Source organism: Urocitellus parryii, chromosome 3 (assembly GCF_045843805.1).
Source record: "Urocitellus parryii isolate mUroPar1 chromosome 3, mUroPar1.hap1, whole genome shotgun sequence".
NCBI classification, from domain to species: domain Eukaryota; kingdom Metazoa; phylum Chordata; class Mammalia; order Rodentia; family Sciuridae; genus Urocitellus; species Urocitellus parryii.
Window position 1 is genome coordinate 47,091,830 of NC_135533.1, and position 14,181 is coordinate 47,106,010.

At 36.2% G+C, this 14,181-nt stretch overlaps 1 protein-coding gene across 4 annotated transcripts in view; it reads right to left on the minus strand.

Moving 5' to 3' along the window:
* The window catches only part of Cadps2 (calcium dependent secretion activator 2), a 512,216-nt gene that overhangs the window by 141,158 nt on the left and 356,877 nt on the right, over window positions 1-14,181 (minus strand). For all 4 annotated transcript variants that reach the window (XM_026388720.2, XM_026388719.2, XM_026388718.2 and 1 more), the window contains exons 12-13: window positions 10,005-10,141; window positions 7,634-7,821 (exon numbers count right to left, since the gene is read on the minus strand). In XM_026388720.2, the coding sequence (XP_026244505.1) occupies window positions 7,634-7,821; window positions 10,005-10,141 (325 nt within the window). The remainder of the gene's footprint in view (window positions 1-7,633; window positions 7,822-10,004; window positions 10,142-14,181) is intronic.

A 14,181-nucleotide genomic window follows, 5' to 3' on the forward strand; every position in this document is an offset into this window, starting at 1 on the left:
TGAGGATGTGGGGGAAAGGCATAATCATACATTGCTGATGGGACTGCAAATTGGTGTGAATACTACGGAAAGCAGTATGGAGATTCCTTGGAAAATTGGAAATGGAACCACCATTTGACCCAGCTATCCCTCTCCTCAGTCTATACCCAAAGGACTTAAAAACAGCATACTACAGGGACAAAGCCACATCAATGTTTATAGCAGCACAATTCACAATAGCTAAATTGTGGAACAACCTAGATGCCCTTCAACAGATGAATGAATAAAGAAAATGTGGTATATGTTCACAATGGAATATTATTCAACATCAAAAGAGAATAAGATTATGGCATTTGCAGGTAAATAGGTAGAGTTGGAGAATATCATGCTATGTGAAGTAAGTCAATCCCAAGAAACCAAAGGCCAAGTGTTCTCTCTGATAAGTAACTGTTGATCCATAATGGGGAAAGGGTAGTTTGTGGGGAGAATGGAGGAAATTTGATTGGACAAAAGGGAGGGAGGAAAGGGGAGGGGGCATGGGGGGCAGGAAAGATGGTGGAATGAGACAAACATCATTACTGTAGGTACATGTATGACTGCACAGAGAAATTAAAAGTTGTGCTCCATTTGTGCAAAATGAATCAAAATGCATTTTGCTCGCATGTATAACTAATTAGAACAACAACAAAAAGACATTAACAAAAAAAAAAGGAAAAAGAAAAAAAAAGAAAGAAAAAGAAAACAAACCAACAGTACATAAACCAGGACATCGTGAGATCCCAGGATGGAATTCATATTGTAATAAATGTATGATAGAACCTCAATAAAGAGGAGGGGAGAAGACTGCTGCCTTATTCAACTTTGAAAAATAGCATTTCAACTGGAAACAGGAAGGCTGATGACTAAAGAACTGTATTCAAGTGCTAAACTCCAGGTGGCAAATTCTGAAACTGCTTTCATGCATACTGGAGCTAAACATATGAATAAGCAGATGGTGGGTTTTTCACTGTTGAGAAGTTACAGATAGTAAAGAAAGGTAGGCTGAAAGGAATGTTGTGGTTCTGGATGAGGTCTAGCTCTTATTTCTGTTCACTGGTAACCCGATATGTCTAACATGCACTGAAAAGTTCCTTGTGTGCTGTCTCTTCCTCTGTGATTTATTTTCAATGGGTTCTTGTATCCAGTGTTTCAGAAAAAATAAAAAATAAAAAATAAAAACAGAAATTGCTTGGCATAAATAGAAAACAAAGGAAATTGATCAAGCAGCCTTGTTAAATAAGATGCATTCTATCTACTTTCCTTGGATAATGAAATTCCTGGCTCTTGCTTTTAGCTGTCTTTGTCACTCCTCCATTAGACCTATAATGCTCCGCCAATAACACTGGTGGGAGAAAGAGGCCTCAGAAAATCACAGTGCCTGAAATTCATCTATCATAAATTGCTCTGTGACACTCTCAAAGTCTGCCTGATCACTATGAGTCTAAGAACAATTCCCAGAAGTTATTTAACTAATAGTAAGAATCTCCAATCTGAAGTCTAAAATCCAAAATGCTCTGAAATCCAAAACTTTTATAGCACCATGACTCAACCAGTAAAGTTTATTCAAATACTCCAAAATCTGATAAACTTCAAGATCTGAAATGCTTCTGGTTCCAAGCATTTTGAAAAACAGATGTTCAATGTTTACACTGTATAGAAAATATTACCACTTCCCATTTAAGCAATGATTTATCATCAACAGAGTATTTATATCATTTAATATCACCTATTTAGGAACCATAGCCGGTAGGTGCCATTGACATTATTACAATTAACAGATGAGAAACTGAGGCTCAAACAGATTAGCACCCATTTTTTTAAGGTCAAATAGCTCTTAAGTAGAAGAGCCGGAACAAGAACACAGATGATTGGATCCCTAGCTCAGTGCTATTTCCAACATACCAAATCTCTTCTCTTCCCTACTTTCTTTCTGCTTTTGTTGTAGAAGCCATAATTATTTTGCTTCAGTATTGAAACTGAGGTTATCAAAGAATAAAAAAAGATCCCTTTGTGGCACTGCTTGTGTATACTTAGCGTACAGAATGGAATCTATCAGATCTGCCACATTGCATGAGGATACATTGCTTAAGCCTACCTTCCCCAGAGTGAACCTCTATATTTACAATTAGTGTGGCATTTGTATTGAAGTCACATATCCAAGACCAGGATTAAGAAGTAGTAGTGAAAACTTTTGGTGATCCTATTTGACGCAAGGTCTATGATTTTACTCAAAAATGTACCACTGTTTCTTGAATTAGGGGCAGGAAGTTGACACACTGTGAACTGATAGTCGAGAGGAGACGCTGGTACCTGGGAAGTTGTAGGTATCCTGATGTGAGGATTTGCCCCCAATGCCCTTTAAGACTGCCACCACTCTGTAGTATAACCTGGAATCCACGGAAGATAGAGATTATTTTATGTGTACTCCAAACATGTTGTATTCCTTATTCTCCACTGGAAAGCTGGCACATCTGAGCAGGCCTTTGTCAGGCAGGCGGCAGCTCTAAGACGGCCTGACTTAACTGGGAGAAGAGCGGGTGAATATCCTGTGCGTCTTACATTAAACCAGGACATAAAAGCCATTTTGTGTTGCTGCTTTAGTTTCTCCGCCCTCAGCCTGACTTACAAAACCAAGACGTATAGCCATACACATCAACCTAGAACTTTGCCCTCTCAGGCATTGTCTCTCAAAGTCTCTTTTCTCCTTCCTGTCAGTCTTGGAAGCGCTATGGCTGAGTGAGTGGCTGTGTTTCTGTGGGTGGTGTGGCTATCATCCTGCAGGAGTGTGTCTGCTTCTGTCCTTGACTCATTTTTCCTTTCTTCCTTTCTTTTTCCCTCTCTTCTTTGGTCTTGGTACCAGCCAGGCCTCTTCTGTGTAACTCTGTTCTTTTATTTCTGAGTGCTATTCAGAGATGTACCGCACAGAAAGCACACACCTAAGGAGCTCAACACTGTGTAATAGGATGTGCTCCCTGAAAAATTTCACATCCAGACAGCACTGCTGTCCTTCACTTCAGTCGATAACAAAAGGCAATCTTTCTTCCTTTTGAATTTTTGACAGAGGTGGTTCAGGTAACAAGCAAAACGACTCTCTGAAAGCGCGTCTTGACAGATGTAAAAATGATCATAAAAAAGATGATGGCAAACACTGTAGAAAGACTTGACATTGACAGTATTTTTAACAAAAGTCTGTATTAACATCAGATGCTGCAGACGTGGATAAGAGAAGCAGGCGTTCACAGGGGAGGTTGCTAAGACCTGAATATTCTATTAGCAAAGAAATTAAGAGTATAATCATATACGCATTGAAACATTTCTACTTAGCACAAGGGAGAAAAACCCTCTATGCTTATTTTTCACATTTTCTCCTCTCCTTGAGGACTGTGACACAAAGGGAAGTATGTTAGAATAACAGTAATCATTGCAGATATAGTCTGTATATCCATCCAGGACCTTTGTATTGCTATTTACCCCTTTAATATATGACAACTCTAATTATCAGAAAAGTTGAGTGATTTGCCCAAATCTGGGTCAGTTTACAAATTTCAGAGCCGGGATGCCAGCAGACATTTTTGCTTCTTTTTATTCTTTCATTGCAGCAGCATGGTATTTCTGAGTGACATCCACTAGGCCATAAGAACTATAGGAAACACCCTATAGAATTAACTTAGATAATTTGTATACTAAAGTGAGATTCCAATTTTCCCCAAACCTGCACTTCTTTCTTTCTTCTTCTTAAGCTACATGTCACCTTAATGGCTCATTTCTACTCTAAACACTGTCAGGGATACCTGCATATGTGCACATTTTAACTTTTTAGAAGATAGATTTAATGGGTAATATTAAGGATAAAATATGCATGAACATATAAACATACTTTAAACTATAAATTATCTTTATAAAGCAAACAATAGTTTTATAGAATAAAGGTAACTATAGCAACCTCTGATTCAAATCAGTCTGCCTCTCAGGTGGTGGCAGCAGCTCCAAGACTCAATAACTTACTACTGAAATGTGTCTTAAACATACATGTTTTGGAGGCCCATTTGATGAAATTTCCCACTTAATGTTCACAATTAATTATACTTTTCTGTATTGGAAATGAAAATAATCTGATGATACAATCTTTGGTCTTATCTGTTCCCTGTGCTCTTCTGTCTCCTTACATGTCAGAGTGCTGCCTCACATTGGGGCACCTCTATTGATATCCATTGGTCAGGAGGAATTGCAACAGAGCCAGGAACACAAAAGACAGTAGTTTTAGTTAAACAGCTCCTGACATTAGCTATCAAACATTAATCATTCTCACTGGCCCTGTAATACAAATATGTGAAATACAGAGGGTTTAATTTGGGATAATGGGAAAAATGACTGTAATTGGCAATATTTTCCTAATTTTCAAACAAGGCTTCATAATGAAGCAAAAGCCTGAACAGATTCTATGACTCAGATCAGTCTTATTTTCTATTGAACTGAGAAATGGCAGCAGCAGGGGCTTGAACAAAAGTCGTCACTGTGTACCCACAGTATGCAAAGCATCATATGAAGGTATGCAGAGAACACTAGGTGAGGAGAACTTGTCTTGGCTCTCACAACATGGTCTGGTAGAGCACAAGCAGAGGTGTGAAGCATGTGCGTATGAGTGTTTGTGTAGGTGGCACTTCACACTTGACAGAGATCCCAAACAAAAGGTTTTGTTGTTTGAATCAGTTAATAGAAGTCACAGAGGAGCTTTGTGATATTTTATTGTTGAAAGACCAGGACAAAGAGAGAGATTTCATGTGGTAAACAGGCCCTGTAGGTAAGACTAGGTGTTTGTAAGATTTGGTAGAGAGAATTGAACAATAGTGGAAGGAGACTGATACTATGGCTCAGAATCTACTTCTAACTTACTAATAAAATGGAAATCACTAAAATATTTATTAAACATTTATCTTTTTTTTTTCTGCAGCTTTGGGGGTTGAACTCAGGACTTTGCACACGTTAGACTGTAACTAAGCTACATCCTGGCCCACCAAAGTCTTAAAAAACACTATGGCAAAAGTTAATCTGTAATTTTAGGGTAATTAATAAGCCAGGAAAAAAAGGGGGAAGAGATACAAATTAGAATGCATAGACAAGAAAAAATGAAGACAAGAATTAGGACAGATATCATAGAAATGGGGAAAAAAGAGAATTTTGAAGGGTATTATGGAGATAGATTTACGTTGGCAGGAAATTGGTTGTAGGGGTTAAAAGTCAGAATGGCAGCTATTATGAAGACAAACAACAATAAGTGTTGGTGAGGATGTGGGGAAAAAGGTACATTCATACATTGCTAGTGGGACTGCAACTTGGTGCAGCCAATATGGAAAGCAGTATGGAGATTCCTTGGAAATCTGGGAATGGAACCACCATTTGACTCAGCTATCCTCATCCATCTATACCCAAAAGACTTAAAAACAGCACACCACAGGGACACAGCCACATCAATGTTTATTGAAGCACAATTCACTATAGCTAAACTGTGGAGCCAACCTAGATGCCCTTCAGTGGATGAATGGATTAAAAAATGTAGCATATATACATAATAGAATTTTACTCAGCAATAAAAGAGAACAAAATCATGGCATTTGCAGGTAAATGTATGGCATTGGAGAATATAATACTACATAAAATTAGCCAATCCCCCCAAAAAAATGCTGAATGTTTTCTCTGATATAAGGAGGCCAACTCATAGTGGGGTAGGGAGGTGGAACATGGGAGGAATAGATGAATTCTAGATATGGCAGAGGAGTGGAAAGGAAAGGAAGCTGGCAGGAGATTAGCAAGGATAGTGGAATGTGATAGACATCATTATCCAAAGTACATGAATGAAGACACGAATTGGTGTCAACATACTTTTTATACAACCAGAGATACGAAAAATTGTGCTTTATACGTGTAATAAGAATTGTAATGCATTCCACTGTCATTTATTTATTTTAAAAAATCAATAAAAAAGATAAACAAGAAATTAATTGCCTGTTAATGGAGGACATTAACACAAAGAATGAAGTCATTCATTCATTCATTCATCAAGTAATTATTAAATACTTATATTAAATACTTATTTTATGCCAGGTACTTTGTGAGGAGCTACAAGAGGTATAGGACCTGGTTTAGTGAGATGATGCATTTTATACATGGAGAGACGAAAGTATCAGCAGAATATTCAAGCTGTGAATTGTCAATAGAGATCCATAGCTTAGGTGAATAAGTGGGCTGGAATCATCTGCAAATGGAGAAGCCATGGTTGAAGCCATGGAAGGGGGTGGGATCACTGAAGAAGAACAATTCTCTGAAAGAAGAAATCAGGTTTGAAAACACATGTGAGAAAAGCCCTGTATTGCACTTAAGAATCTGGAGGAAGAGAAACTGTTAGCAAAGGGGTGGTCAAAAAAAATTAAAATAGAATAAGAAGAAAATTAAGAAAGTGAAGCCTAAGAAGAGACAACTGGATTAGGTCCTTGGGCAATCCATTTCAATAAGTATGATTAGTGAATAAGAGGCTGGAAACAAGATAAGGGAAAGAGAGAAGTTTGGGAAGAAAAAGAGAAGAAAGGACTGGCACTTGTCATGACAATACAAGCTACTAGTGAATACTTTTTGAGCATGCGTGTGCCAGGCACTGTTTTAAGTGTCTGATATTGATTAACATATTTAATCCCTATTACAGTTTATGACTTACAAGAGAGATGTCATTGTTAGATCTTTCTTAGGTAATCTGAGACACAAATAGACGATGAAACCTACCAAGTGTCACACAGTAAGTACTCATTTGAGTGTAACAGTCCGATTCTGAAATGCTTGGTCACTTTGTTGTGTGAAGCTTAGACAGGTTTGTGAGAAAAGGAAAAGGAAGTGCAAAGAGGGCACAATGGAGTAAGTGGTTAAAACAAGGTCAGAAGGGGAAGGAATGTGGGCACAACCTTTATAGGGGGAGCCTGAGCAAAGATGCTCTGCAGATAAGATGAAGAGATGAGCAGATGTGGATGAAGTTTTAAGCTCAGAGGTTTGGAGCTTAAAAATTAAAGATAGTTTTTTTTTTTTTTCTTCCTTCCAACTTGGTAAAGCCAGAGTTAAGGTTATTGGCTCAGACTGCTATACAGGAATACTTGTTCCAAATGTAAAAATTAGGGAAGGGGTTGGGAAGACTCTGCATTGCTTCATAATTTATCTTGTTTTATCAATAAAACTTTATTACACAGAAGAAAAGCAAAGATCATTAGCTTTTGCACAAACCCATCAATGAATCCTTCCCAGGCACATATATGCATTCCAATAGGAATCATCTGGACACTTTGTACAGATCCCACTAGTAGGTAGTACATAAGAACTAAAAGGCAACATTTACTCTGTAGATACTCCCTCCCTCTCCTTTTCAAGTGGCTTTACAACCAAAAAAGAATCATAAAGTGTAGCCCACAGAAATCAAGAGCATATTGATGTACATTTTTCCTTTGTGGTATTTTTTTTCTTTATAAGAAGTGTTTGCTATTTTAAATTGGTTACTAGGTGATAATGGCAAAGCACATTTTTCTCTTTCTTCTAGTCAACCCTATACATTTCACTGTGAATTTGCAAGTCAAAATACCTGTTGCCATGCACATGAGAGGCACAGAATGCAAAGCTGTAATGGAGCAGGGTTGGGTCAATGACAGCACCGTTTTCTGAATGTTCCATCAGTTCTGTAAGGTAGCAGAGATGTCTGTGACAGCCTCTCACACCATAACGGGCACAGTACTCATCTAACACAAAGACCTGGCCAGGGCTAAACCAACCCTGCAAAAGAAAAAAAAAATACACATTTTTTTTTCATTCTATAGTAAGATTTGTTTTAGTCATTATTAGAAGAAGCTTTTTGAAAGTGTCTTCAGATGTTTATTGTATTAGTGGTATGTTTCTTATTATTTTCAGAAGACCTAGTGTCATCAATTTGGAACTGATCTGGGACACTGACAACCTAATATTATCTATTGCTGCAGCAATGCATGGGCAACTTCTTCTTCTCCACTTGCATTCAAAATTATTCAAATTTTTTCATGGAATCTAAAATTGTCAGTCATAAAAAAGAATGATACTCCATAAACATCAATCTCTTTAGGACTCATTTAAAAATAGGATGGCAAAGCAGACACTATCACTGAAAGCAGTTTATAAAGTGAACTAAAAGAACAGCAGCTGTGTACGTGTATTACCTGGGTACTTAAATATTCGGAATGTTTTCCCCATTGAGTCATTCTGTGAGTAGTACCACAGAGTTCATGTTTTAGAGTAGCAGCACCTGGTCCTCCTGGGAGGTGATTCGACCTGTGGGTGAGCATGCCAATGGAAACAGTAGGCAGCCTGCTAGCGCATGGGAGGATGAGATTAACCAGAGTTGGTTTATGCAATGTCTGATGGACTAGACTATGTGTATGCATTATTTTAAAAATAACAAAGAGAAAGAAGAGAGAGTTTTAAAAGGAAGCAGGATAACCATAAAAGAGGAGAAAAAGAATGGTAAGAAAGAGAAGGCAGGGAGAGGAGATGAAAGATCCCTGAATACTTATTGTGCTGGTGGGAGAGGTACTGTATGAGACAGAATATATAAATTATATCTGTGATATTTAGAACCCTCATGTATGGTGGGTATTATGATTTCCACATTACAGATAAATAAGCAGCAGTTGAGAGACGTTAAGTAAATTGTCCAAGATCATGGTGCAAATCAGGGGGTGAGCCAGGATTCACACCTAGGGTCATCCTGCCTCCAGACACTCTTTCTTAACCAGATCACTCTCTCCCCCTTCTATGTTCTGGAAGTCACACTGCAGCATACGTCTCAGACTTCATATCACCTGTGGGATCATCAACAAAGGCAAAACAACTTTTGATAATTCAGTAACCAAACCCTGGAGGAGAATCCAAGAGGCCCTTGTCCCTTACTGACATTCTCAGTGTGATAGTCCCTGGGAAGATACAGAGTGCCATGGGAAGATTTGCTTAATTTTCCTTGTAATTTCATAATTTCAGTTGGATCAGGTTTACATTGTCCAATTACATGTAGAATAAGACTTACTTAATAAATAATCTATGAAAGAATGAATAAACCATCATTAATGGTAAACTGTGATAAACTAATTTTTTTCCCTGTCTATTTAAGCATCTTAATGAGCCGACAGCATATCTTATACAAAATCCTACTTCAAAAATATTGTAACTTATTGCATGAAGTTCCTAAGAGTCCAAGAGATTCAGGTAGTAATAGAAATGGACATATTTGTGAGGAAAAATTTCAAAGGAATCACCATTTCCAATATAAGTTTTTAGAAGGGCACATATGATTCTTAGTCTCCACATTCTGAGGTAGTGAGCATTCCTTCCAATTATAAATTATGATTTTTAATCCAAAATTTCAGCTACACTTTTAACAAACATCAGGTAGAAGTTTAGCTACTTAATTACCCCTGCATTTATATTGTAAAGGAATTCAAATTCTCTTTGGAAGGCTACATGAAACTCAACTTTCCTCTGACATGTATGGGCCTCATCATATTGTTTACCCCACTGTTTCTCTCCCTTGTCCTTCTAAGAATCAGATAAATGTAAGACATCAGCATCTGGTGAACAGAATTTAAACCTTAAAATGTCAGCACATGTGTCAACAAATCCTGTAATAAAGGTTTTTTAAAAAAATCTTTATTTAACGTCTGTTTTCATTCAGCCTTCTCTGGAGAGACTGATAAAACACAGTTCAGCGTCAATTTGAGTCTATTCTCCTGTCTATTGAGTGGCACAGCAGTGGTCTTCAAGTGTATAATTTTCAAATCGAGAAGCAATTGATTGGAATGCTTTATCCCTAACCCCAACTACAGTTATTAAATGAGTCAGGAATAAAATGCTGCTTTATAACAAGCATTTCTCACTTTCTCAAATCTTTCCTTCTAACCTATAGGTGACCATATATAGAGATTTGTACTCACCAAGCAAGAATAGGAATCATTCAGTCTGTGATCCAAGGTCTGTCTCTGGAGTATTCTAAAAAGGAAGGCGTGGTCAAGCTTGCATGGATTAGCAGAAATAAACTCATCCATACCATGTTTCTGAAAACGGTCTGCATCTGTAAATTCAGGAAAGCATGTACAGTGCATTTGTTTTTTCTGGTTAAATAATGAACAAATAGTTTTGCAGAATCCAAAATTCATGTCTCATGATAACAGATTACCTTTTATCACATAAAATATGATGGAAAGCATTCAGTATCTTAATATAAATTGTAAATTTTTGAAGTCTAAGTGAAAATGACAGGGAAAAAAATCCACAAATCAAAAGAATGAAGAAATTCTACTTCCATTCAAAGCTATTTCTAATCTCTATCAGAGGAATGTTCTTTGATTTTTCTAACTTTAAGAAAAGTTGATGTATTTTAAGTGTGTATTTACTGAGGGAAGTGACTGGAAAAGAACCCGGGTCTGTTCAGAAAAAAACAGCAATGATGGCCAGAAGCCTGTTTTCCAAATGGCAAACTAGAGCAGAAATGAACACACAAGCTTCAGCTGGATCACTTCCAGTCTTCTTTTTGTATGGAGCTTTTAATGGGACCAGCTCTAATATAGAAATGGCAATGAACGCTCTCAAGCTTCAAGTTTAAGAGACATGAAAAGGGAGCATCATGTTTGTGCAAATATGCAGACAAAGCATAACGTCCCAAATGGCACTTCAATCAAAGGTCCAAATTTATTGTTCTTTACAGATTGCATCTTTCAACGCCTGTAGACCCTGCGGGTTTATCAAAAGGCCAGCTTTTATGATTGCTTTCATTAATGGTATGTTTTGTCAAAGTCTTCAATGTGATTTACTAAGTATAGGAAGAAAGAGCCACATACTACCTCAAAGGAGTGCTGGGGTGTTACTACATTAGCTCTGTTAGAAACTCAGTGCATACTGAGGAAGCAATCAGTTATCAAGATAGAAATGGACTCTTCTCACAATGGTAAAACTGAAGCTCCATTGTTCCTTAAAATTCACAGATAGATCTCTTTCTGGTCATCACAAGAAAAGCAGAGTTCTAAATGTAAGCTAAGTGTAGTTTCTAAAACCTACATGGTACAATCCTAAAACTGTAAAGGAAAAGAGACAAAAGTTTATTGATTAAACCCAATTATAGAGTCAGACTCATAATAAAACTCAATATTGATCTGTGGACATGATGCTAACATAATCAGTCACATTTAGATATTTAGCCCAGATCATATTGATCCATGTCAAGTTCAACTTTCAGCCATATTTGTGGATGGAAGAACTATATAATTCAAGCTGAAGGCTCCTCAAAAGCACATTTTTAAAAAAGACACAAAAAACAAACATATATCCCATGTCAATGACAGACATAAAAAGGTGGATGTAGCAAGAAAGCAATGAATGACAGTTTATTGATGATGCAAGTTATGAGATTAGGACCCACGGAGAAAGTAGCAATGTATTCCTTTACATTGAATAATTACCTATCTGAACAATTAAACAGATGCATTTGATAAATCAGTATTAATTGGATAAACACCAAACTAAACAGTTTCCTGAATTTGCAAATGAGAAAATTCAATTTCTTTTGAATTTTGTTTTCCTGAGAGTTTTTTAATAAATGTATATGCAATGTAAGAGGTAATATAATATAAAATAATATGAAAGTTAAATGTATGTAATTGAGATAATATGAAGAGACTAGGCAGAATATTGGAAAATGCAACCCATAAACATTATAATATTATTTTGTGTTTCAAGGAATTTATCTTAGAATCTTCATTTTTCTATTTATCTAAGTAAAAATTATTTTAGTATCACCTTTATGAAATAATCATTATTCTTATAAAACATCTGCTGAATTCTGTTCATTATTTCTTTCACCAGAGAAGGTCATAACAAGCAGTTAAATATAACGCCCATTAATGGCTTATCTGTTGAGAACAGGATATGTAGCAAATCTTAGAGGAAAAAAAATCCATAATTCTTCTTTACTGTAAAGGTTTGTAGCAGCAATTTTTCTTTCATTTCAAACTATGGTCTTTAAAGAAAATATACAAGTTTCTGAAAAAATGTCTATAGTTCACTGCTGTAACTAAATCATTTTTTTAAATTTACAGAATGAGTTCTTCATGAAATACCATTCCAAATCATACATTTACTAATGTATGTGCACTGAAGAACAAGACAAATAAGTCCACTAAAATTTTTATTTAGAAAAACAAAACAGCAACCTGCAATGCCTCTAGAGCTATAATTTTATAAAGCAAAATGTGTTCTTAGGAATTATTCCATGTTTGAAACACAGGCTGTAAAGATCTAGCATCTCAACTCTATGTCACACAAACACTATTCAAAACATTTTGTGAAGAGATACTTTGCTATGTGTCAGTAAACCATTAGTTCCTATGAATTCATGAAGAAATAAAGATAAATCAAAAAGATAACAGTTTTGATCTTCCAGCGTGGGAATTATTATTATTATTATTATTATTTGGCTGTGCTTCAGTAAAATTATTTTTGAAAAAAAACCAGGCAGTTTGTTTAGTTTGGTGACCCTTGTTTCAAACAAAAATAATGGGGATGCAAACTAGTGTTTGTGATATTTTGAAAAGTAAAATACATGACATCATTAGTATATAAGTCAGGAAGGAAGAGAAAGATGTACACTACTGAAACTTTCTTTTTAAAAAATAAATCTTATTTTGCATATTTGAGGTTTACAATACAATGATATGAGATATATAAAAAACAGTAAAATGGTTACTAAAGTAAAGCACATTAACATATCACCTCATATATCTACTTCCTTGTGATACGAGCAGCTAAATTCTACCACTTAAAAAAACTGGCTAATATAAAACAATTCTGATAACTTTAGCTCTGATATTGTACAACAGAATTCTAAACTTGATTATCCTACAAATCTGCTTTGTATCCTTTGAAATACGTCTTCCCATTTCTTCCTGCCCCATACTTCATTTTGAAGTGTAATGGGAAATCAGCTATCATTAAAATAGTACCTAGTTTCTTATTTTTAAAAAAGTGTATTTTCATATCGTTTTCCTGTCACATAACATACGTATGTTTAACTCTTAAAGACACAGAGGAGCATGCATGAGGCTCTGGGTTTGATTCCTAGCACTACCAAATTAAAAAAAAAAAAAAAAGACAAAGGGACATCACTGGAATCAATTGTAAACCATGCTTTCGATCAATTAGCATAACCAAATCCAGGATTTTAAAATTGGGTTACATCAGCTTGACTTCAATTAATGTTTATCATAACATGAAATTATGATGACTATTTTTAAATTGAAAATTATTGTACAATTAAAATGTTCTCTGATAATGGCAAATTTTAGTTCAGTTTGTCTTCTGAAATGATGTAGAAAAATTATCAAAACAAGCCAACAAGAAATGAGCTTAACCAATGTACTGTAATACTGTCAGAAATTGTGATGATTAACCTATGGACTAACTACAGATGTGGGATGTGGTAATTGAGGGTACTGGTAGAGTTTCTATGGTAACAGTGGATGCATATGCTCCAACAACTTCAGGTGGTATTGTCACCAGGTGTGCTATCAGGGGATGAAATAAAACCCAAATTGAGAAAGATTACTATTTGCTAGAGATTTAAGAAGTTCAGAGGCTTTGCTCAAGTGGAACCTGAAAATTTAAATTTTTCATTAGGATAATAGCTGTGGGAGTCAAGAGAAAAGAAAAAGTAGGTTGACCAAATCAATTTAAAGAGTTAACATTGACTTGAAAATAGCTAGTATAGAAAACAATGCATGAGGGAGGCTATTTGGTGGGTACCGACCACAACCAGCTCTGTGTAATCAAGGATCCAAATCCCGGGGAGGGATTCTAAGCCATAGTACAGTATGTGAAGTGGAAAGAGTTTAACTCAACTGTTTCTCTTTGCAACAAATACTAAAGATCCTGCATTTTTTGGCTGTTCCTGATGTTGTGGAATATTTTGGACACAGAAGGAAAGGGGAACATTGAAGGAGAAAGGGGACCTTTCTTCAGCATTCTGAGACAGAGGTGTCCAGAGCTGGGACTCTAGTACCAAAGGGACTAAGGGGGTGCTACTAGCCAAGAGTGGGTCTCCTTGCAAAAACGCAGCTATAA